This window comes from Athene cunicularia (assembly GCF_003259725.1).
Source record: "Athene cunicularia isolate RWA chromosome 2 unlocalized genomic scaffold, athCun1 chr2_part1, whole genome shotgun sequence".
Lineage (NCBI taxonomy): Eukaryota > Metazoa > Chordata > Aves > Strigiformes > Strigidae > Athene > Athene cunicularia.
In genome coordinates this window covers 145,563,917-145,589,688 of record NW_020799095.1, presented here as the reverse complement: position 1 = coordinate 145,589,688, position 25,772 = coordinate 145,563,917, and the positions used below count along the sequence as shown (strand labels likewise).

At 40.2% G+C, this 25,772-nt stretch overlaps 1 protein-coding gene across 3 annotated transcripts in view; it reads left to right on the top strand.

Moving 5' to 3' along the window:
* The window catches only part of NDRG1 (N-myc downstream regulated 1), a 73,728-nt gene extending 48,570 nt beyond the window's left edge, over window positions 1-25,158 (top strand). For 2 of the 3 annotated variants that reach the window (XM_026843681.1, XM_026843682.1), the window contains exons 3-16: window positions 1,111-1,146; window positions 8,002-8,107; window positions 9,764-9,884; window positions 11,834-11,896; window positions 13,578-13,638; window positions 14,097-14,183; window positions 15,734-15,790; window positions 16,713-16,816; window positions 17,198-17,254; window positions 18,726-18,777; window positions 19,532-19,579; window positions 21,165-21,200; window positions 22,558-22,609; window positions 23,345-25,158. In XM_026843681.1, the coding sequence (XP_026699482.1) occupies window positions 1,111-1,146; window positions 8,002-8,107; window positions 9,764-9,884; window positions 11,834-11,896; window positions 13,578-13,638; window positions 14,097-14,183; window positions 15,734-15,790; window positions 16,713-16,816; window positions 17,198-17,254; window positions 18,726-18,777; window positions 19,532-19,579; window positions 21,165-21,200; window positions 22,558-22,609; window positions 23,345-23,610 (1,146 nt within the window). In that variant the 3' untranslated portion in view covers window positions 23,611-25,158. Of the gene's footprint in view, window positions 1-1,110; window positions 1,147-6,267; window positions 6,466-8,001; window positions 8,108-9,763; window positions 9,885-11,833; window positions 11,897-13,577; window positions 13,639-14,096; window positions 14,184-15,733; window positions 15,791-16,712; window positions 16,817-17,197; window positions 17,255-18,725; window positions 18,778-19,531; window positions 19,580-21,164; window positions 21,201-22,557; window positions 22,610-23,344 lie in introns of those variants that run through there. The other variant, XM_026843683.1, reaches the window with a different exon arrangement.
* The last annotated feature ends 614 nt before the right edge of the window (window positions 25,159-25,772 follow it).

The window sequence follows — 25,772 nt, the reverse complement described above, 5'->3', positions numbered from 1 at the left end:
TCCTGAGACCAACAGTATAGTAAGATTAAAACCAAGCATATTGTCTAAAGCTAAGGCTGTGTAAAGTGACTTCCACAAGCTCAGTCATCTCTTCGGCTACTTTTTTGTATGTAAAAGACACTGTAATTGCCTAAAGATATGACTTTAGAGTCCTATCATAATTACAGGTTGGACTGCAATGCTTTGAGGTCCACTATCTGAGACCATATTGGCAAAGACAGCAGCTGTATTGCTTATGACCTCTTCTGACAAGTGACCTCTGTGCAGGATCCTAAGCTTTACTTTTTATCTTAATACTTTTTTCAAGCTTTGGCTTCTGTCATACTCTCCAGTTTGAAAAACGTTGTCCTGGCTGCTCTTCCCTCTGTTTTCAGCCCCCCAGTGGGAAATACAAGTTTGACTTCTTCCTTGTCTTTTAATAAAAGGAGGTGACTGTAAGACACTTCGTGCTTTGAAGTGATCAGCCTCTTAGACTGTTGAAGGTGGGGAGGATGTCACCTAACTCCTCTTCTGGTGGAGATCCTTGACAGGCATAGGAGCTTGGTAGTAATAGTGATGGCTGGTCATGGGTTAGAGCAAACCCCTGTGTCCAGACAGCCTCCCAAATATAACAAGGCCTAATTTTGGCTAGGATTAAAAAAAAAAAAAATCCTTCCCACCTTCCATATTGTGTAAACAAATACCAGTAATGACTACTTAACTGAGTTGCAAGTGCTCTTTGTGTGCTCAGACAACAGCTTTCCATTCTGGCCAGGACTGAGGTGGGCTTTTGTCTGTCCCAGGGCTACAGTAATCAATGGAGAAAAGTTCAATGTTTTACTGCTCTAAATTGTCCGGTGATTTAACAATAACTGAAAATGCACCAGATTTTGTGCTTTATTTAGCTGGTCTATAATCCAGTAGTTTACTGCATTCATGTTCCCTGAAGATTAGTGGCTAAAAGCTCTTGGGTGAATTTTGATGTTCAGCATGAGAGCTTTTCATTGAATGAAAGGATGGGGCAGAGCTCTTGGCTGCAGAACTGGTGGGTTAGAGCACATGTGTCCCAGCACAGATTTCTGAAGCTGTAAAAGTTACCTGCAGAGTTAACACTGTAAAATCTCTTCACAGGCTATCACGCGCCTCCTCCCAGACTTCGATGTTCAGGCAAGTAAAGCTGCTATTCTTTTTTTCTGTTAAAAGGGGAGACTGAAGTGACATTTGAGAACAGCAAAATGTGGTCAGAAATGACTGACTGCTTGCCAGAAATACTGTTACTGTGGGAGAGGGGTCTGAATGGGGCTCTGATGTAGTAATGTGAAGGGGACTGCAGGAGGTCTTTTCAGACTGAAGCTGAGAGTTTCATCCAAAAGGGGTGGCTGGGTTGCAAGCAGTTCTGTTCTTGCTAAGAGAATGGGATTCTTCAGCAGTGGTAGTGAAAGCAAAATATTCCCCTCCCACATGGACACACACTTGCCCCAATTAATTTGCTTTCATTAGCAATGTGCATGCTTTTCCTTGGAGGAAATGTCCATCTCTAAGTATCCCATTATGCTGTTGAAGGTTTCCAAAAGATTCCTGAAACCTGTGGGGTGGTGGAAGGCTCTCAGCAAACAATTTTGTCTGTAACAGGAGTGATGGTAGTTTTTATATGTTTATTTACAGTCAGAACATAAAATTTAATAAAGGACACTGATACCTTGAGTGGTGACTTCTTCCACTTTCCCTGTGTCGTGCTTTTGAGAGGTGATTTTTGTAGCACTCTTAGCTCCCCTTGTACATATTTTATTGTCATTTGGGCTTCTGACTGAGAAGTTTTTTCTTGCTGGTTCTTAAATTTAGACCAAGCAAATGCATGGCTGTTAGGCTGGGTTGAATTGGAAAGGAGACCAGGGAGCTTGCACCTGCCTTGACAAAAAAGTGAGCCGTGAATTCCCATTGGTGAGAACAAGGAGTATGTGTTGGGAGAAGATGCTCTCTGGGTGTCTCATTTTTATCAAGGGGTGTAGGGAGACATGTAGATTATGCAGGAATAAGGAAAGCTATTACATTGTTCTAGTTTGTTGAATGTTCAGGCAGAGGTCCTTGAAGGAAGTAACTTTGTGGTGTGTTGCACTTTAATTGCACCTGCCTACATTTTTATTCAGTGTTGTGGACATTGGTTAAAAATCCAGCACAAACTCAACAGTCTCTTCGCTGGAAACCAAGGGAGAGAGTAATCTAAAACATCTTTACCATCTTTCAGTGGTTCTTAGTTACACAGCAAAACTGTAGTTTATATGAATCCTGCATCTTCCCCCTCATCCTCTCTAATGATGCAATCCACTGCCTGAAGTCTTGATAAATATAAGTTAATGTTGTTACCATGTGACTTCCTGCAGGACTCTGCTCAGCATGGGAGAAGCTTTCTCTTTGTGTCCAGATTGATCACTTGGTCTGAATAAATCTGAAACCCAGATTAAGTCTGCTAACAGGAATACTGCAGTATTTTGATTAAGTATCCAGAAATGATCCATATTTCATTTTTATTCTTGCAGTAAATTTTGCTTGGTTTGTAAACCATGTGTATATATAGATTTGACTTTCAAGGTCAAATTCTCTTAAGATTTTTTTTTTCCCTGTTTAGAATTAACTGTTGTTAATCCAGAGCAGTAGTTCTTGTCATTTAGCCCTGTTCTGCCGGCTCTTACTTTTTTGATGATCTTTCTTTGTTAAAGTTTAATCTTTGGCTGTTGTAGTCCAGGAAGGAAAAATGCAGAACAGTCTCAATCCATTATGTTAAGAACTGTTGCTGCAAAAGCGGCTCAGCTTTGGTCCCTCTGTCACATTTTGGGGACAAGTTATGCAGTGTTCAGTTAATAACTTTGTTTCCGCCACTAGTGAAAAGTAACGACTGCCTGTGAGGTGTTTTGCTTCTAAGAATAAATTTTATCTAGCTTTCAGAATTGGAAAGAAATAGTCTCTTATTTCACATGCTGTTAGACAGGCTTGAGTTAAACAGACTTTTTTGTTTTTGAAGTAGTCACTGTATAGTGCAGTATTGCCCTTCTCAAAGCACATGTTGCAAGACATGCATGTGGCTATTCTTTGGAGGAAAGCTTTCATAAAGTTACCAGGGCATGGCCAAGATAGGAGATGGAAAAACTGAGAACTCTGAACTACTTCTAGTCATCAGTGTGTCTGTCTATATGTCTGTCTGTGGTAACCACATGAAAATTTAAGTGAAGGGCCCCTGCCTCCCAAGAAGGAGAATGTTCCTGACCAAACCTGTTTTAGCACAGTTAAGCTGGAGCAGGGCAGTGTGCCCTGTGTTGCTTTATGTTGGCTTAATGCCAAGCACATTTTAATTGTATTTCCAGTTTGATGTATTTGCCCAGTCTCTAGGTTGGTAGCATTAGAGCTGATGGAGACTGGGCTCCTTGTCACGGTATATACTCTTAGTTTTCTGTTTCAGAGGTGAGCAGTCCATCAGGAGACTGCTTCCTCAATAACGAGGCAAAACTTTGAGCTGTGCCACAGCTGTAGGTGACAGATGAGTTTGTCCCTTGCAATTCATGGCTTATGGCCATCTGTATCCACCAGCCTTTTCTGCTTTCCCTCCTTCTGCCTGCGAGGGGAGAAAGAAAGAGCTGCCTTGCAATGGGAAACAAATCTGCTCGTCCTCACGATGAGATGGGGTGGGTTTCCCACTGGCATCAGCAGATGCGGATTGGGGTGTTGCAGTGTGTTAAATTGATTTTTCTTATCCTTTTAGATCTCTGAAGCAAAGGGATGGGGGTGGTTGTAGTTCTGTACTTTTGCAGAGCAGTGTGACCCGGTGGCAATCAGACTAGGAAGAATCCCTGAGCAGAACTATTGCAATAATCTGCTCCGGTTCCTCCACCAAAGCTTTTGTTACTGGCTTCCACATTGGAGTCACATTTACATCTAAAGTTATCATACTTATAACATACCCAACTCGCAACCTAAATTGAGGAACCTTTTTTTGCTTAATATTGCTAATTTAAAATAGAAATCTTAACAAACAAAAAAAAGGAAAAAAAGATAAATACCTGCAAAGGTGCACATTGCTGTTCTAGAAAAACAAGATGAAACGAAATAACTTTTAGAGTAGAAAAAGCTGGGAGGAAAATGCTAAATAACTTCAGGATAAAGGGGATTTGAAACCTAACATTGCAATACCACATTAAAAGCTCAAATATTTTTGATCTTCAAGATATTGAATGAAAGAAGTGGAAAATATCATAGGCCTGTACTAATATATTAAATTTCTTCATTTATGTAATCTTAAGATATACTAGCTCCTAGCAATTTAAAAGCTATTTAAATCTTCTTTAAAAGCTCTGAAGCTTTTGCCTCAGTTCTGAGGCAAGAGAAGGGAGGTGTATTTAACAGGCATAGTATTATAAATTAAAATAAAAACATGAGATGATAATTGAGGATTAAGTGTATTTGAAAGCTTTAGAATAATCTTGTTGGAATGTAGTATTTAAATTATAGTGGTTTTAACAAAACGCATAGTGTGTGTGGTTTTCCTTTTTACATACCTAAAGCATTTTCGTTGCATATCCCATAGTCCAGAAAACAACTTGTTCATGAATGTTTACGTTCCTCAATCCATGTCTTCCTTAGGGTAAAGAGGGGAAAGAGTAAATGAGCTCTCCTGTGTTACCAATTTACAAATTGACTTCCCCTTCTAACCTCATGACAAACTGTCAAAAAATGTCACTTGACCCCCAAATAAAATCTAATTTATAATCCTTCAAGCTAAGATAGTGTCTCTTAAATTGCACGTATCAAAAACATTTTGTGTACAGTGTTTTTAGGGCACTAAGACTGCACCTCTGTCAGAGTGAGATGTGAACAGATGGTGTGTTTGTCCTTATCCTTCTATCAGATTAGTGTACCTTGGCTTTTTTTCCAAGATAGTGTTTTAATACAAATCAGTTGAAGAGCCTCTTACTATAATGTTGATGTTGATTGGGATGTGCTGCCATCTGTTTTCAGTGCTCTGCATTTTGAAAACATTCATCCCTACATCACGTAGAGACAAATCTCTTGATCTCTAATAGGCTCAGTAGGGATGTGAAGTTGTTGGTTTGATGTCACCAAAGAAACTGGTTTGAATGGATTGTATTTTAGGAGAACCTTTGGGGTATTTGCTGTTAAGAATTCATGCTAATGGAAAATAGAACCCACTCTCTTGAATTAGGAGAGTCTTACTGTGAAGATAATGAGGAATTAAACCAGTTGTTAAACTGACTGCGATTTATGTCAGTAATTAGGAGTATAGGTAGTTGCCTGTCGTCTCTGAACTATTTTTAGTTGACACTGAGTTTGAACTAGACTCAGACTTCCAGTTCTGGAAGAATTAGCTGTGGAGGTCAGTGGGATGTGCAGGTTCAAGGATCTGGCTCTTTTATCTACCACGAAGAGATTTTTTTTTTTCTGTGATGTGCAAAGGGGAAGCTCACACATCTTGAAAGGTGGTTCCCCATAAAAAAATATGTTCTAGAATTTCAGTGCTGTTACTGGAAGGATCTAGCAATAAAAATCTGATGATAGAAATTCCTATTAGTCTCTGAGGAAGAAATAATTACTATATTCCACACTCTGCAGGAGGGGGGTGTTACACAATATCATTTACTCTCATTACTGCTGATAAGGTTGCCAAATTATCAATTTTGATGCTTCATATTGAAAATTAAGTGCAGAAGGAGAGTAGAATGTGGAAAATATTAATTGCTATTACTATTAATTGCTATCCATTGCTACTGCAAATCTCCTCTGGAGTATTGTATTGTGAATATACCTAGAATACCCTATTTTCTGCCAAAAATGAAACTTAGTGACATTAATATGACTGTAGAAATATTTTTAGACTAAATGTTGCTTATATACTTTAGAAAAGACTAGATTTCAGACATTTTAAATCCTCATTTTTGTTGTGCGGAATCATTCTGACTTAGGCTAATTTTTCAGTCTTTTGTGCTCTTACTGAAAACTTCAATCCTGGCTTTTTATGAGAGAACTTACTTCTGGTTTAATTTAGAATAAGCGTGGGGTGTTCTGATATTTGAGATGACCTGAAATGAAGCTTAACTTATCAAAACCTGATGGAAATAGCAACAGGAAGGACTGCTAATTCCCAAGTTTGAAATTTAGCACTTTGTGCAATGTGTGGCAGAGACTTAGTTCATCTTTGACGTCTGACCTCTACTAAGTTAAGTACATCTCCTGGTCAAACCGGACTCAAATCCTATTTAAGAATATCATCCTCATGAATTAGTCTGGTTTGGTTTTTCTAGCTGGGCATTATCTGAGTCACAAGCCTATGCAGGATAGCGGCTTGTATATATAACCCAGTTTACTACTTGGACAAAGTAGAAACCAGCTGCTGTACTCTGACTTGGTGGATTTATCACCCTGTTTTGCCTAAAGATGGTGCTGGATATGGAAGATACATCTTACCTGCTAAATAATGCAGTGAGTATGCAGAGGAATGAATCTCTAAGGAGACATAAAAGCTGAAAATTAGTGTTTCAGTGGAGTGTAAGTTCAGATAGCAGTGATGCTCAGCTTGCCCAGTGTACAAGGGGGAGGAATCTTGATTCATTGCTGTAATTGTAACTTAAAACTGATGTAAATGTGTAATTTTTAATGAAAATAGCTGAAATGTGGAATGGTGTTGCCTTATTTTCAACAAAATGTGTGGTTTGTTCCATGTATCAAGTCAAGAAGCTGAGATTGAGATCAAATTACTACCTCAGGTCTTTGAAGAGTTTCTGTGTTTTGCTCTGTGAAGGTTTCCACAGAGGCTGTACGGTCCTGATTTCTACAGCATAATTTTTAATAGATTTGAATTTGACTTGGACTTTACCTCTGGGCATTACTGCACTGAGCAAGTCAAGCCCAGCCACAGCAGACAGGACACTGTACTGAATGACATGGATTATCTGTCCTGTACAGTAAATAAAGTTTTCGGGTGAAATGCTAAGACTGGCTACTAACTATATAGTGCCTTGGCTGCTAGGTGAGTGTAACTGTACTGTAAACAAGCTTTGTAAATAACTTCCTTTGTGATTCACTTTATATATGTTGACAAAATTAACAAATTGTTTATACCCATCTGAAGTTCAAGTTCAGAAGAAACAAGAAAATGTTGTGTGTGTTGTGGATGTTAGTACAACCCAAGTTACATCTAACATAGGTATTCAGTAGACAAAAGATGGTACTTGGGGACTTGGATGTGATACTGTACTGAAAGTATCCTTCACTTTAAGATCATTAAACAGTACAAACTCCTGTTATGTCAAATAATAGCAGTATGCTGCTTAGCATTGTTTCTGTAGTAATCACTACAACAGTGTTGTGGATATGCTGCTCTGTAGCAAACTTTAGACAGTTGGGTTTATGCTCAGGTCTGTACATAGCAAGCCATAAAGTAACACGTGTGGCTGCTGTGTTTATTGGGGAAGGCTGCTACAATCACAGGGCCCCAGTGTGATAAGTCTTTATGGTGAATACAGGCTATTTAATACTGCTGTATTTGGGGAATAGTACTTATTTGCCAAGTTAAAGTCCTTTTCCTAGAAAACAGAAGTATTTTCTTCTGGCAACATACACTTTTGCAAATGCTGCCAGTCATAGTTGTAAGCTGTTATTTTAGGTGTCATTGCACCAAACTTCCTGCTTTTTTTTTTTTTCCTTTTTTCCTTACGCTGCCTTTTAATGAGGTTAAAAACTATGTAATTATTCCCTCAGCATCTGGTTAAAGCTAACAGCTTAAGTGCTACTGTAGTTGTCTGTGAGCTGGAGTAGGTGAGAGCAGGGATTAGCAGAGAGCCCCCAGCGCCGGGAAGAAGAGGGCACATTACCGTGGGAATTGTGGAGACTCCTGGGGCTGTGGGCAGCCCCTGGGCTGGGCTGTGGGACCTGTGGTTATGGCCAGAGGTCTGCTGCAGTGCGTGTTCAGTGGAGCACTTGGACAAGCTGCTAACAGATGACTCCTGCTCTTTCCAGGAGCAAGATGTGGAGACTGTGCATGGCTCCGTCCATGTCACCATGTGCGGGACTCCCAGAGGGAACCGGCCAGCTATCCTCACCTACCACGACATCGGGCTGAATCGTAAGTAGGCTGCTTTGTTTAATAGCACAGGTTTGGTCCAATTCCTTAACACTTCTGTCATAATCAAAGGTGTGGAGGCAGCAATGGTTAGGAAACCTTCCCCGGGTCCTTGTTTGTTTTATGTCCATTGCAACCTGTTAGATGGTATCTAATTCCTCTGTTACAGCAAGTTTAATTCTCAGAATTTTTTTTTAATCCTTGTGAAGTAAATAATTGGAATATTTCACTTAAAGGAGAAAACGTTCTCTGGTAGCTCAGAGTGACCATGTATAAATGCAGTAAAAACATCTGTGGGGGATGGCTGCGGGTGTATTTCCAACAGGACTAAAACCAACACTGTTGGTGCTTTGTCTTGGGTTGCTGTCTGATAACCAGTCTTATGTAGCCATGAGTTTATATGAATTACCTGTCAAATCAGGATGATGAAATGAGTGTTGGCAGTGTCCTTAAGTGCCTTTTTATGTGTCATATTCAAGGATATAATGGCCTAATGTACCCTAATTTGTTCCTTTCATCAGTCCTGTTTGCTTCACACAATTTACTATTTCTTAGTTGATTATCAATATTTACATTTAAAAACACCTTCAGATCTTTAAAGTCTGGCCATTGCTGGGGAGTGGATATTGCTCCTAAGGGAAAAAAAACCTGGGGTTTTTGCCTGTTTTTTTGTGGAACTGCCTTACTTTATTTTGGATTTTCAGTGGATTGGGGCAGAGTTTAACCTGGACCCTATCTAAGACTTTTTTTCTTTCTAGAGTTACAAGGTCCATATTTATGATGAATAAACTTTCTCTCCCTTTGAAAAAGGAAGAATCTTTTCCCAAACTTGCATATTATCCTAAAGATGCTTTTAGCTAAAAATGTTTTGTATTCTGTAATGATTTTGCTTGTATCTTGTAGTGTGAGGACATTCAGAAACACAAAGAATATTGAACCATTTTCTAGGCATCTCAAAGACGGTGCTACAGAATTCATGCTTACTGCTCCAGGAGGAAAATATGCTAACCCTTGTCCCCTAATTAGTATTTCTTAAAAATCAGAAATCAAATTACCTCAAAGTTGGGAGCCTACAACATTGAATATCCCATAGGGACTCTTTTGTCTTGAGCTGCCTGTAGCAGCCGATCATGCAATGTTTATCTTGTAATATTTGGGCAAAAGCACGAGTCGCAATCTCAGCCTTGGATATTTTTTCCCTTCATCTGTATTGATACAATCCAAAGAAAAATGACTGGACTAGTAAATAGATAATTTAATCTCAGCCAAAACCTGGAATGAATACCCCTGATTATTAGTATTTTAACTTTGCATAAAAAAATTATTCTTTTGAGATTTTGGTGTACCAAGCAAATACTTCTGGCAGGTACCAAAGTAGCATAGATAAACTTTAGCTGGCCATGAAGAGGGAGCTCTTCAGGGTTTTTGCTTTAAGGAATTAAAGCTAGTTGGCACAGGTTGCTTTGTAGCAAGGCTTTACTGGTCTTTCCTCCTTAGAAATTGAAGGACTGCCGCTTTTTCCAGTCTGTAACATAGCTCACCTTATTGAACCATCTTTCTATTAACCTGCAGGACTAGTTAATAAATTATTTTATTATAGCTGTAAACTTAGTATGCTGAGGGGAAATAATTATTCCATATTTTCTTTTCCCTCTCAAGATAAAACTTGTTTCAATCCTCTCTTCAACTTTGAGGATATGCAGGAGATCACCCAGCACTTTGCAGTCTGCCATGTGGATGCACCTGGTCAGCAGGATGGAGCACCGTCTTTCCAAGCTGGGTGAGTTGTCAGGGAAACAGCCTGTGTTTCAGTTACCCTCTTTCTGGAAAAAAGTCCTGATTTGCAGTTTGAGAAGCACTTGCAGGAAATGCAGTAGTTAGCTTTTGAACTTAAATCCGACACTCTGTTTCTAAGGTATTGGAGCTCTGTTGTGTGGCCAGTTTGCAGTAGGCTTTGGGGCTGTAATTTTATATTTTTATCTCTGATAACTAGACTACTTGCAAAGCAATTCTTTGGCAGATGTTGACATCTGCCAATTTAAATGTCATTACCAAACAAGGTAGCTTAATATCATGAATACAAATACAAAACTAAACTGCTACTATAAACAAGACAGGCATTAGCAACTATACAACGTCCTTCCTAATTTCATGGGTTTTATGGAATGGCAGCATGGTAGAAGCTGATAATTAGACAATAACCTACCCAGGAAATTCAAGTTGTTGGGACAGGAACAGTGATGTACACCCACAGAATATCATAGATAACTGCATAGTCTTGACTGTATCATCTGTGATGTTTTAACTCTTGGAAACCTTGTGTGCCATGAACACTCTTTGCCAAAAAGCTTGTTCCATTTAGCTGAAATGACAGGTTTGCCTTAAGATGTCCCTTGGTTGGGAACCAGCTTGGTTGAGGAAGGGAGCAGCCAACATGGCGAGAGGAGGGTAGAAGGCAAGGAACAGTTGTTCTGTAAGAACTAGGTATTAAGGAGCTTATATGTACCCTTATTGCATGAGCCCGTCTATTTCCCTCCTTAATTTTTAAGCCGGTCTGATGCTGAGGAGGTCGTGATGGGCCAGCTTCTTAGCTACTAGTGTTAACTGGAATGGCCCAGGTGTCTGCCAGAGCAGCCTGCAAAGCTATTTCAGTCACCCTCCTTTATTCAGTTGAATCACAAGCTTTTAAGTGTCTTAACCCTTAACGTCCTGAACAAGCATTAACACTTCTAAGTTGTCAGCTGCATAGGGCAGCCATCATGATCTATACTAATAAAGACCGCTTCTTAATAACATCATGATGACAGCACCAAAAAATGCATTATCTGTCCCAGACTTCCAGCTGGGAGACCAGCATGCTTAAGTCATAGCTGTTGCAGTGACACTAGCATTTGTCATGTCAGGGTTTAGTTTTCCGACAAGAAAAAAATATTAAGAAAATAACTTGTGGTCTTGTACTGTTTGGGTTTTTGGTTTTATTTTGGAGGCTAAACTAGAGAATCATTAGGTGTTGTCCTGATGGGAAGCAGAGATTGGGATACAACCTAAGCAGATGTTCTCCAGCTTCTTTGGGTGGACTTTTTTTCCATGTGCTGCTCAGTTGAGATTTTTTTTCAGAATTTCCTTTCCTCAAAATTTTGTTTCTGCTTTTCAGAAGACCAGGAGCATTAACTGACAACTGTTTTTATTGAACTTCCTCAGCAGCTTTGTAGCCCTTCCTATGACTTAATTTTCTCCATCAATATTAATAGAAAGCTATCCTCATTTATCCTATGGTAACTTGTGTGTCCCTGGAAGTGTGCATACAGGTTACTTGCCAGAGATCTAGATCTCATTGTTGTAGTCTGATCTGCAACAGGAGAAACTTTTTTTGGTGGACCAGAAGCACAAATGTGGTGAATGTGGCTGGAAACTCATCTTAAATTCAAATTTATGAAAAAGTTTTAAGTGTTAACTGTTCTTGGAAGAGATTTACTATAGTCTGTTTTGCTGTCAGCTGGACCAGACATCTATCATACTATAACTCACATAAAGTACCACATAGATTATGCTCATATTTCTGCTAAATGTCTTATGTTTGCTTCTGATTTAAATACAAGATCACTGACAGCATGAGCTAAAAATGAGCACATTTGGTATTAAATCTAGTGATCACTGTGTATCTATAAATATCCCAGCCTACTCTACAGAAAGTGGTGTAGTAACTCCACAAACACATATTTATTCTAGGTATGTGTATCCCTCCATGGATCAGCTGGCTGAAATGCTTCCTGGAATCCTGAAACAGTTTGGGTGAGTGCAGAATTATTTATTACTTCTCTCTACACAGCCCACCGAAAGAGCAGAGCAGATAACCTGTGCTGCCCCTGAAGCTTCAGTCTGACTATCTGACATTTTGTTTACTAGAATTACATTTGTGGGTTTTTAATTCCTCTGTTATAGATGGATCACTTTTGCCTTTGTTTTTGAAAGGGCTTATTTTTTTGGCTTTTTTTGAAATGCCTGTTTATTTTTAAAAAGGAAGCAACTTTGAGTGAAATCCCATGTGTCTAATTTAGGGGCTTCCTCCAGTATTTTCTGTGTTGCCCTCACAGGGGCAGAGCACAGACAATCTGTTCTTCCCACTGTAACAACCCACGTTTTCCTGTGTGGTTAACAAAAAAGACATGGTCCCATCTGAAGAGACTCACTGTTTTGTTTTTGTGGCTTGAGTGTCTTAGGGCATCAGTCCAACCTTCTCAATCCTCTTCTACTACCAAGTACAGATGCCAGGTTGCCAGCGTTAAGGACCAAGTGGCACTGTTCCTCTGCCTACCTGCAACAAGTTTAGGTGTCCTCCCTTAAAGCTTAGCTTTAGCAGGAGGTGTAGCTGAGAGAGGTACCTTCTCTGCAGAGTTGGTGCTCCTGGTATACAATGAAGAGTGCAGGTAGGCACCTCCGAGGGGTTTTCAGGCCAAGCAGAGAAAGCCTGGCATTCAGGGTTATGCAGCCTTGGAGAGCAGAGAGGCTGGACTGCTGGTGGGGAATTTAGTTTCAGACCAGCACTCTAGTTCAGACACTGCTTAGCTTTTGTAACCAGCTGTTACAGTGCCTTTCACCAGCTTACTTCACTACCTTCTTAAGAGATGTGTTTTTTTGAAATACCTAACGTAAGGCACAAGGTTGCAAATTCCGCTCTTGCACTGAAAACAATGCTAACAAAGTCAGTACCTTGACAATCAATTAGACTGGAGTGTATTTACAAAGCCTTGATTTAATATTGCTAATGACAATGAAAAGTATCCTCGAGTATTTTTATAAAAGCACTGTATAACCTGTTTTTCTGAGTGGTTTTGTCTAGTCTTCCCTGCCATGTACTTTCTAAGACCTTAGAATCATAGAATCATTTAGGTTGGAAAAGACCTTTAAGATCATGCTTTAATACCAAATTCAGTTATTGCAAATATTTGGTTTGTCTCTGCCCTGTTTGGTTATGAAGTTTAAACTTAATCACCCCAGTGGCTGGATAGCATGAGAGGTTTCCCTGCCAGCACCCTGTCAGAGAGGAATTACCATGCCAGTTGGATAGCTGTATTGAGGAGGGCAGGGGGAGCATGGGGAGGGGGGGCTTTGTATTTAGGCTGCAGATTTTAGGACTATATCTTGTAAGTTTTTCTGGCAGAGAGTAGCCACTTCCTTCCAGGATCAGAACAATGCTACGGTTGCTCAGTATATTTACTTAAAGATAAGTGAGAATTGCTGCTGCCCTGCAATGTGTGAGCACCAGCGTCCTGCAAATCTGCCAAAACCAAACCAGCTGCTACCTTGAGCTCCTTACTAGAGCTAGGGGCATTGCTGAGGGTCCACAGTTTGCCTGAGCTGCAACCCACCCTCCTGTAGATACAGGCTGGCATGTGAAAGAGGAAGGCTGCTCATGTGGGTTTATTTCCAGTCTGTTTTACTCATTTGTCTCTTCCGTTTTATTGCTGCGCAGGCTGAAGACCGTTATAGGAATGGGAACTGGAGCTGGTGCCTACATCTTAACCAGATTTGCTGTAAGTTTTGTGGAGCTTCTCTAAAGCCTTAAACCTGATTTCCCCGATGTGTTACCGCCCCTGTAGTGTGCACAGAGAATTCCTGCTCTGCCGTGCCCATTTAAGTAAGCAGTTAGGATTTTAAGTGAAATACCACAATCTGCGGGGTAGCTAATCCAGAAGACCTAGATTTTCCATTTTAAAGCCTGGGCTCTACCCAGTTAATTTGCAGAAGGTTTTTTTAATGGGAGTTCTCTATTTAATCTGAGGGTGGAGAAGAAGTTAAATCTTAATGTTCTCCAGCTGCTCAGTTGAATTGCTTTAATGAAAAATTCTTTTCCATACATATGCTTGTTTTGTGCAAGATAAAACTAGACCTACCATCTTCCTTCCCAGCAGATAATTTGCTAATTTAAATTTTATTCTGACTGTCAAGTTGCAAAGAGTGTGTGATGAATCTTAAACCTTTTCTTTTGCAGTTAAACCATGCAGAGATGGTGGAGGGATTAGTTCTCATTAATGTAAACCCTTGTGCTGAAGGATGGATGGACTGGGCAGCAACTAAGGTAAACATTTTAAAGTTAGAAAAATTAATCATACTGAGAGCTTGTCAAGCATGAGGAGCTGGGCAAGCTTGTGTGTCAAGGCATGGCTGAAGACACAAAATATCCCAGACTAATTCCTTCAGGGTTTATTCTTCCATTTGCAAACATACCTCCTGCAGAGCTAGTGATAAAAATAAGTACTCTGAGGAAGAGAGATCCATGGTATAATGAAGCTACTGGGTATGGACAATTCTTAAGCTAGTAACTGATGGGGAAAACTTAGTTTAACCTGGACACAGGGTAGTCTTGGAAACAACTTTCAACTGAACTTCAGGCATAGTGTGACATTCAGTCCTTTCTTGTCCATGACTCTGTTTAGCAGTACAGTCCAAAATGTGAACTAGAGCACAGAAAAATGTTCAGAACAACATATTCCAGGCTGCAGTCATCTAGCTGAGTCTTAGATGCCAAAAAGACTCAGAAAAAGGCTTTAGCTACAGTAATTGTGGACAGATTGTCCATACAACCAGACTTAAGTGAAAATGTTCACGTACAAAAAAGCTCCTGTTAACTGTATTCTTTTGTAGTTATAAGAAAGATTGCAATGTGGAAAAACAGGTGCTGAGAACTGGTTTCAAAAATCCGGGAATTAGTATAAATAAGTATAAATGTTATATTACATGTCACTCAGATTTAACCTGTTAAATCATTTTTCAGGGTAAACTAATGGAAGGCACTTTGTATCATTCAGGGTCATGTTTAAGTGAATGGCAGTTGTTATAAACACTGAGAAGTACAAAAAATAGCACGTCATCTTTTAACCACACATAGAGTGAACCCACTGTAAGTGTCTAGGGTGATATTAAATATAATGACAACCTTATAATACTGGGAGAAACTTTCCAGAGCTGGCATGTAACATTCTCTCAAGGCTTAGTTACTCATTCTTTTAAAATATTTTTCTGTACCAGTTTATTTTGATGCTTGGTCTGAAAGTATATTTAGTAACTCCTTTACGTTAAGATATACCAGTTAACCCATTTTGATTATCTCACCCAGTGTCTCATTATAGTTGAATTCTTCCATATCTGTGCCTCTGCCTTCCACCTCTCTTAAGTATTGCTAAACTTAGGAGTACAGTGGGTGCCCTGTATCCTTCTGTCCTTCAAAAGCAAGAGCACATACTCTGGGACATGATCTTTAGGTATCAGTTCCAATGTATTGTCCATGTGGGTTGTTGGGGAGGAGACTGGGCAGGGAGGTTAAATGACACCCATCTGGCTGGTTTGCTTGATGTACTTGTAGGGAGTGATTCCATATATACCTATGCCACCAGTAGTGTGTTCTTTGTATAACTGCATTAGTAAAGACATCTTATGAGAGTGACTCAAACATACACAACCCCTAATGGTGTTTTAGTTGAATGGAGGGGGGAAAAAATATCACTCCAGGATATTGTACATATAAGGACAGTAGAGAAACATTTGTTTGTCTGCTTACGGGTAACTGGAAGTCTTCAGTTGTTCAAGGACTGTTTTAATATCAGATACTTAGATAATCTCGCTCTTCAGATTTCAGGTTGGACAAATGCTTTACCAGACATGGTCATTTCACATCTCTTTGGAAAGGTAAGGATGTTCAGAAGATTCCTTTGATGTATTCAGTTGTCTGTATTTACTTTCTGGGACTGGGAGGAGAGGATAAGCCTTCACTTACACAAAGCTAAACTGTGAGATAAGATTCATACTTGTGTTCCCAGTATTTTGGAGGTGGTATGCTGCCATGGGGCTTGCTGTGTCCCAACAATTCAAGTGCATCCCAGTCATGACAACTAGTATGGGCAGCTCCCTATTTAGACAGCCAACACTTAAACATGAGTATTACCATTGTATGTGCTCTGTTCTGAGCAGAATTACTCCACAGATTTATTTTTTTTTACACCATAATATACTTGTAACTCTGGGAAAGCTGGTTATTCGTACTCTTCAGTGCAAGTCTACTTTAATGGAAAGTGCTATATTGGTTTTTGAGGCTACTTTGCTGTGCTTGAAACTATTAGTAAATGGAATGGAAAACTCATGCCAGCAGGACAAGGAACTAATCTATAAAGACTTAGAACCAAACTGTTTGAAAATGTTAGTGTTTGAAGTCCTCGAAGCTTAGTTACTTACTATTGTGAAACTGAGTTCCACGTTACATATGTTTGTAAGCTTTCAACATCTGCTTTACCCTGGAAACATTTATTGAGCTTATTGCTCTGAATCTATTTCTGTTTTAAAACCTCACACTTGTCTGACTATAACCATCTGCACTACAACTACATGTTTTGCAATTGTAAGATTTTGACATTACAACTTACTGAAGTTCTGAAGTCAAAAATGTGGTACTGTAATTGGAGGCTAATGTTAATTCTGGGTACTAGAAGTTGTCACTTCCCTAAAGGTGCACTCCTGTTGTGTAGATATGAGTCTGATACACAACTGTTGTGCTGTGTCTTCAAATCCTTTCAGAAAATAGCCCCTATTCTGAACAATTCTGTCTCCACTGTAGGAAGAGATTCACAGCAACCATGACCTGATCCATACTTACCGTCAGCATATTATTAATGATATGAATCAAACCAACCTTCATCTCTTTGTCAACTCTTACAACAGGTAAATACATTTACCTGATTTCTAACTGGAAAATGTTTTAAGAGGCTGTCCAGCTCTTAGACGGTATTACTTGTGTGGTGGAGTTGCTTGTGTTCCCCAGGTATAAAGTTCTGCTTGACAGTGCCTTTAGGGATCTCAGGTGGTTTGCTTATGGGAGAAGGACCTTGTGCATTTGTGGGGAGAAAGATGATACATCAGAACTAAACTGAGACACTGATGCTTTGGTCTGAGTGGTTCTCTATCAGTTGTGGAGGCTACAAGATGTGTCAGATTAAATTAGCATACGTGAGAGTCTGTGCTTTCTATAAAATAGAAAAATATGGAAGTACACTGAAATTTTACAGATATCAAGAGCCTTTGTCCTCTCTATTTTTTTTGTAGTCGGCGAGACCTAGAGATTGAGCGCCCTGTTCCTGGAATAAATGTTATCACCCTTCAGTAAGTATTTTATTTCCTACCAGTTCACCTGTACGTGATACGAGCTAAGATCTGTGGCCAGTGGGTGCATTGCATATGCATTGCAGAGCTCTAGCTGAATGTGCTAGAAAAGGATCCGTGTAGGAGATAAGAGGTTACTGCAAGTCAGGGACCGCCCTTAGGAATGACTTCCCCTTTTCAAACTTCACAATCATATTAGCTGAAATGGAAAGTTAAGTAGTTCCTGTCACTGTATCTGCAAACTTGTGCTAGCAGACTAAGCACTTGAAAGGCAAATGTACTCAGCTTCATCCAGAAATACGTTGTAGTTAATGGTGAAAGGTGTCCCTGCCCATGGCAGTGGGTTTGGAACTAGATGATCTTTAAGATCCCTTCCACCCCAAACTATTCTATGATTAATGGTAATGTTGTGGTTTAAACCTGTCTGGCAGCCAAACACCACACAGCCATTCAGTCAGCCTCCCCCCTGCTCAGGGGATGGGATACGAAGAATTGAAAGGGTAAAGGGAGATTTGTAGGTTAAGAACAGTAGAAAGTACAAATGGGTAATGCACAATGCGATTGCTTACCACCCACTGACTGATACCCAGCCTGTTCCCAGCTAGCAGTCCCACAATACCAAGATCCAGTAACTCAACCGTGGAAGTGAGAGAACCACCCTCCTTCCTGGCCATCCCTCCTTTATATACTGAGTATGATGTTACATGATATGGAATATTTCACTGGTCAGTTTGGGTTCTAGTGCTCTGGCTGTACCCCCTCCCAGCTTCTTGAACACATGTGCCTACTGAATCCAAAACACAGCACTACTCTAGCTCCTAAGAAGAAAAATTTATCCCAGCTGACACCAGGACAGGAAACTATAGCTTTGAATGAACTTGAGCCGTGCCTATACAACCAAAAAAACCCAACCCAGAACCATTAAAAAAAAAATAATTAAACAAAAGGCATTCAGGAAGACAGAGTGGATATGGGAATAGCTGTCTACTAGATCTTCTGCGAAAAGTTTTTCACTTACACCGCAGCTTATGCAACATAATAGTTGTCAAGTCCTTCTCTGCTCAGCTGCTGATGTTTACACACAGGAGACTTTGAGACTCTGCTCCTCTGCCAGTCTGATTTAATTGGATGGCAACTCCAAAAGTTGGAGCTCAAGAGCCTGTAGGGTCGGGGTGAGGCTTTGATATTGATGCCCTCGTTCAATTTCTCATAAAACAAGGAGTAAGAATGCCAGGGAGGGCTGATTGCTGCAAGGTGGGGAAAAAAGATAGGTTCTCAGGTAAATTACCAGAGCATGTCAGTAGATCTGCAGCTAATACAGTGGATTTGATGTATATTTAAGGTGCCTGGAATACAAACCAAGTCGTTGTCGCACAGTTAAGTGTCTCATCCTTCCAGCGGCACAAAATACAGCTTAGGGCAAGTCCAGGCTGGATCACATATAATACTGCTTCTGTATGCTTCCTTGCAGATGCCCTGTCCTCCTGGTGGTTGGCGACAGCTCGCCGGCAGTGGATGCTGTGGTGTGTATATCGCGCTGTCTTTGCCACTGTGCTAACGGGCAGGCGAGCCAAGAAGCTGCACGAGGCCAGCAGAGCTCATCCCTGTGTAGCAACCTCGCTGGCTATCAGTCCAGCCCAGCTGGCTCTTCTCTTTCAGACCACGGGACAGCTGCCATTAATTCCTTGCTGTTTGTCCCCTCTGTCTGTGCACCATTATTTAATAGCTACCGCATTAGGAACAATCGCCACAGAAGTTCCAGTGAACCGCAAATATTTTCCTTTAGAGAGGAATCTGCTGCTGGTATTTTAACTTGTTCTGTGGTGTTGGAGCTGTGCCCTGGGTCACTATGGAAGCAAAGAGCTTCTTTTTGACTCGCCCCAGATGACTGGATGACTTCAAATATTGTGCCTTAATGGGCATGCCCGGTCTGCTGGCGTGTGGCCATATGGCTGCTTACCACTTGGGACTCTACCAGATGACCCCAAATCACAAGATAAACAACACTTGTTGCCACTGGAGTCCCAGAAACAGATAATCTCTAATTCCCAACTAATGGCTTGGTTTGCACATGAAAAAGTAATAGTCAAAAATGTGAACTAACCTACTTGGGTTTAAAGGTCTTTGTGTGTATATACAGCAACATTATACAGAAGCCTCAGATACTCAGTTTAGTCTATATTACGTCAGAAAACAAAGTATTTAAACTGGTTTTGTTCAGCAGTTCATAACTAATATCTTGTGTATAATAACTTATGCTGCTGTTCTTTAATATAGGTTGAATGCAACTCAAAGCTGGACCCAACAAGAACCACACTTCTAAAGGTAATAATAAAAATGATGGTTTTTAAATGAACCCCCCTTATTTAAAATCAGCTGAATCGACTGAAAAAGCAGAACCAGAGCGATGTGCTGCGGTACAGATAACACACTGGGAATCCAGTTCTGATGTGGAAAGGCAGTTCCTTCAGGCTAAGGGTATTTTAGTGGCGTAAACAAGACTAGGGGCTTCTTGTCAAGGTTAGCAACAGGGAATTTCTCAGCTCCTCCATTTTAAAACACTATGGGTGAGACTTGAAACTCTCAGTATTTCACATACCCATAAAGAATTTGACTAGAGCTGACAAAGCTGATCTCAAGATATTTCGAAAGGTTTGAAAAAAGCCATCAGCAGAGTGGAAGTGCAAACCGACTTGTTCTGTTCCTGTGCTTGCCTGTCCCTCAGCAGTAGTGTCGGATGAATAGACAGCTGATCTGTCAATCAGCCATGGTTTTGTCATCCTGCTTTTCACAAAGGCATGGTCCAGGACATCTTACTGTTGGAAATGACTCTCTTATTTTCCAAAAAGTTGATAAAATGCACTTCCAAACAGCAAAGCATCATGTAAAGCCTTTGGATGGTACTTGGCATTCAGAATATAGGTGTAATCTGCAGCTCATTACCGATGCAGTAAAATGGAATGAGCGTGATAGCATGCAAAAGGTGAAACAAGTTCAGTCATGCTTCTGCTGGGACCTTTTACTGAATCTCTTTTTATTGAACTGCTCAGTGAAAATTATAATAAACAATGACTTTTTTTTTAAATGCTTTTTATCTCCTAACACTGCTGAGCTGACCTGCCCTGTGGACATGGCAGACTCACCCTAACAAAAAACCCAGCGCTATCTCAGATCCTCTATCAACAGCCAGCCGTTGCTCGGTCTAGGGATATGTTTGATGCCAGATCCTGCTACAGGCATGTTTTGCTGCTAACTAATGCTAGATAGGATTTGGGGTTTCCTGTAATTTACAACTCAACTGTTTTCAGCTTGTGGTGTTCCTTGGAACGCGACTGTTTTTGTTGGGTTGACTTTGAGGGGTGGAGTGGCAGGAAGAATGAAATGCTCCAAAAATACTGCATGCACTCAAGATAGCTTTTCTAATTTGGCTTTCCCTGCTTCCCTTGGCAAGTGAGGCTGCTGCTTGCCATCCGCAATCTCAGCAAATAGTCTTTCCCTCTCACCTCTGAGGTTTAAGTGTTTGTTCTCTCTCCCCTGTTTGTCATTCAGGTCATTACTAAGTCACGTTACTGTAATTCAGAACTGAACTTGTAACCAGGACTAATAGGCTAGTTTCTAAGAAACTGGTAACCGCTTCCTAGCAAAAAAAAAAAATGTTTATTTGTAGCTCCAGTTGATGCTTTACCTGAAGGTCAAGATACTCTGGGCTTTTCTGGGATGCAGTCATAGATTTTTTTTTTTATAAACATTTAACAGCTTACTTTGATGCATTCATCTACATGTATGTTACTCACCCAACAAAAGGAAATGTTTTTCTGCCAGATAGTGAAAAAGGTAATTTTAATGTATCTTGAGCATAAATCAGTTTCTCTGGTACTACACTAGCTGACTGATCTCATCCTTGTTTCAGATGGCTGACTGCGGTGGGCTCCCTCAAGTTTCCCAGGTAGGATTTGGCTGACAGAAATCCTACTAATCCTGTTCTGCAGTGTGTCAGACTGCAACAAATGGGTGTTTTCCTGTAGGGTACTTGCTGTTCCCAAATGTCAGCCAAAAGGATGGTTATGATTTCATGAATAATGATGTCAGTCGGTCATCTGAGCTTTCTTTTTTCTTTAAAGAGCAGTGAAGCGCAGAATTAAGATTGGGAGGGGATATTATTTCCACTAATTAAGTCTTAACCAAGTAAAGGTGTGAGGTGGAAATGTGGAGATTTTATTTTATGCATATCTACTAAGCTAATATGGATTAAGGCTTGACCTCTAGTGTTTTAAAAACATGTTCTTATTTGGACTATTTATAGTATAGATCAGGAAAGTAGGAGGCAGGAAATAACAATGCTGTGTTCTTGCATACACTGACTTGGCTTGACCTGAGAATAAACTGGAGGTTCTGAAATACATTTAGGTGTAAATTCCAAGGCTGCTAATAAAACCAGGCTGGGAAGGTTAGAATTTACCTATGCTCTAGTGTTCCTTCACTAAAAAAACCTGGCCTGTAAATCAGCTTTAGAATGTGGTCTAATATCTAAACAGATTTCTAAGCAATATAATATGATGTTCATGAGCTTAATGAAAAAAATGAATTTGTAATTACATTCATCTGAGAAGTCCTTGTATAGGCAGTTGTGTTCTAAGAGTGGGAGCGGGCGGGTAAAGCTTTTTTAAAGCCACATAGGAGTATGTGCATTGCTTTTGTTATAGAGTCCATCCTGCACTGACTCAGATTTATACAAAAAAATATAGGCAATATTGACATATATATTAATTGAGTTTGCAAGGCTTATTTGGCCACTGTGTCAGCAGCAGAGAAAGATAGTGAGGGCCTCATTTCAGAAATGTCCGTCATAGACAGTTGTGTTTGAATATTCCTGCTGAGCTTTTCTGCCCTATAAACATAACTATCAGCTCTGACTAGCTGAAATTGTTCTGTGCTGATTAGGAATTGCTCAGTTACCAATCCTGTAGGAACTGTCTTTGTATATTTTGCGAGGCCAGTTGTTTTCCTTTGGCTCACCTGACTCAGTAACTGCACAAGCAAAGTTTGGGCCAGGCTTAGACCGCTTTGAGATTTCAGAGAAATGACGACTACTCAAATGCATATGTCAGTTTAGTAAAATAATGGAGCAGGAGAACAGACTAGAGAGGAGTATGGTGTAATTCTCTCATGTGAATGAAATTTTAATTCAGTAGAACCCAGAGAATATTTAAGAAGTCCCTCTTAAGATAGGGATTTATGGCATCTATAACATTGTAATGTTATTGCTGAGCACTGCATACAATAATACTGTCTGTCTTTTGCAGCCTGCCAAGCTTGCAGAAGCTTTCAAATACTTTGTTCAGGGAATGGGATACAGTAAGTATTGGTTTTATGGAATGGTTCACCTGGCTACCAAAGTTTGTTGGGCATCTAAGCACTCAGATCCTTCTGATCCCAGTTGACATCTTTTTCCTGTTGGATGTGTATTTGCAAGAGGGAGAATCACATCTGTGGTGTCTGGGTGAAGGGTTTTCAAACCAAATTATGTTACAAAATAGTAGAGAGCATTGTAGACAGCTTATACCCGCAAATACCTGCTTTACTTCCTCTCGGTATTTTTAAGGCAGATATTTTTAATAGTGCCCCCTTGTAGCATCCAGGAGATGGATCATACATTGCACACAACATTTAAAACCTTCTTACTTCAAAGACTACTTTGATTTGTAGCTGCTTTTCCTTCATGTATGTGCTTCTGACAACTGCTGTTGTGTAGATGCATTGCTAGCCTGGGCTGCCAGCAAAGGTTAAACATCTGAAAGTAATGGGAGGTCTGAGTCTCAACAGTTGACCTGTGGATTGTTGCAGCCACAACAACATGCCATAAAGTTCTGTCTTGAATCCCTCAGTCCTGGCCACCAGTTTTGACTTAGTAATTTGGGCTCCTTAACTGTATGCCTGGAGTAGTGGTATTACTTCTGTACATGAAGCTACCATGAAAAGTACATATTCAGCCTTGAAGGTTTCTCCAAGGGTGGTTAAGGCTGGGGAGGAAGGCAAGGGCTTCCTTCCAAGCCCATGAAGCAAGGCATTAATTAAAGACTCTTCTTCCAGTCCCCTCTGCTAGCATGACCAGGTTGATGAGGTCCCGCACTGCTTCTGGCTCCAGCGTAACCTCTTTGGAAGGCACGAGGAGCCGGTCTCACACTGGGGAAGGCACAAGGAGCCGATCTCACACTGGGGAGGGAACAAGGAGCCGATCCCACACTGGGGATGGTGCCAGGAACCGCTCCCACACAGACACACGCATTGAGCTGACACCGAACTCTGCAAGCAACGCTGAACAATCAAGCCCCAAGTCCATGGAAGTGTCCTGTTAGATGGCTATGGGAGGTTTAAACTGGTCACAGTGTGAAAAAGTAATGGATGCCCCCTGTGTATCACAAAAACATAACTGCTATTAATCTCAAGCTATTCTGTAGGATGAACTCTGTTCACCAGGGTCTGACAGGGACCAAAGAAAAGAAGCATCTCATTTGCTCAATCGTTATTCTTGTAACTCAGACAGTTGCTGCTATTGTGCCCTACTTCAATGGATGCCAAATTCTAAAGGATACTTGCCAAAAGCTGATGTGGTTGTAAACACTTCAGAGTCAAAACAGACTTGCTTAATATCCTACTTTAAAATCAAAGTTGTTACATGCCCCTTTATCTCTTATTCTCTTGAAGTAAACTGGCACAATTTGAGATGAGTTTCAAAGAGGGGGAGAAAAAAAAAAATCACTATTAGGGGTGGCTTTTAAAAAAGGAAACAAATGTGTTATGGCCTCATGTTGAAGCTGGAGTTGAATTCATTGTATATAGCTTGACTTCAAATGATAGAGAAGTTTAATGTATCGTGCATTTATAGGCCTTCTAATTCATTAGTATTCAAGCCTGTTTTCCTATGTACAATAATATACTACTAAAATAGTCAATTTTAATGTGACTTTGAGATGAACTAAATCTTTAAGCTTTTTTATTTCACTTTTTGAGATTTAGTTCCAGTCTTCCTTTCCTTCCCCCTCCTAGACACTAAAACCCACTTAGCCAGATGAGGACAGGATTTAAATATAATAAGCAAGGTAGCATTTCCTGTTTGGGATCCATCTTGGTGTAGCTGTAACAAGTAGGGTAGCCATACATGCCAACAAAGCAGAAACAGCTTGATTTTTCCTTCAGGCAGCATCTTACCTTGCAGCTCAAGTTTTTGTCCAGCACAATTGTGATAAATTTGGAATTCTGTAAGTGAAGCCAGATCCAGCTGTTCTTTGTCAGGAGAGATGAATAATTGTGGGATGGCATGTAATTAGATACTGTACATTCAACTGCCACTAATTACTGGATTTGAAACTCTGAGATCTCACGGGTGCTGAGAAGTGTATTCCACAAAGCGGTGGAGCGGCAACACTAACTATGAAATACAGTGTTTAGTGACTGCATAAATGTAATGATCTGCTGGTTCTGCACCTTTATGTAGCCTTCTGATACCTTGGGTTACTCTTTGATGCTAATGGCTTGATACCTTTCTGCCAGTCAGATTTTCACAGTTGGGTGTTCTTAAGTTTGTCCTTCCATAGATAGTTGGACAGGGCTTCCTGAGCTCCAGTGCGTACCTGCTGCATTGCAGTCCTCACAAACAAGAAAACTCAAATGCTGAGCAGTTAAATAGCAAATGTTAATACTTTGGGATTGCTTGTTCAGAAGAAAACCATCTAGGTTACTTTATTGACTAACTTCAGCTCTTGTGTAGAATATCCATAACAGTTTGTGGGAAGAACAGACAATTTCCAGAAAGAATAAAGCTATTGTGTAAAGTCTATCAAGAAAAGTTTCTTAATGAAGTATTTGTATTTATTTCAAAACAAATAAATTTGTAACTTTGCAATGTCTGGTGTCTTAATGTTTTATCAGGAGTACGATCTTTCTCAGTCAGGGTATGTACTTGTAACCCCTTTGTAGCAATGAAATATTTTTTTTTTCTTTAACTCTTATCTCAGCCATTCCCTACTTTTGTACTCTGAGCTTTTTTCCCCACTCTTTATACCAAGAAAACACCAACACAATACTTAAGTGTTAAAAGTATTAAAGGATAAGTTTGCTCTAACAAATATATGTAAAAAAATTGATCCTTGATATGAAGTACTATTTTCTTGCTGTTTGAAGATTTGTCTCCCCAGATACAGTACTGTCTGGTGCACAGATCTGTGTTCTGTACACTGACTTTCTCCCTGGAGTTGGTGCTATGCTTGTTGCATCCTTCCTGTTCCCAATCTGATCTATAAATCCATTGATGTGTGACATGTTCCTCACCAGTTTCAGGAAGGAGGGGTATTTGCGCCTCTTAACCGAAATTGCAGGTGCCCCTTTGAGTTTCTAAAAGCTGTTCTGTTTGGACCTCTTGCAGGAATCTAACTTCAGAAAAGTAAAGTTTAACCCTTCACAAATAAGTTTTAAAAGGATTTCCCAAATATAACAGGGAGAGGAATCTAATGGTGCGGGA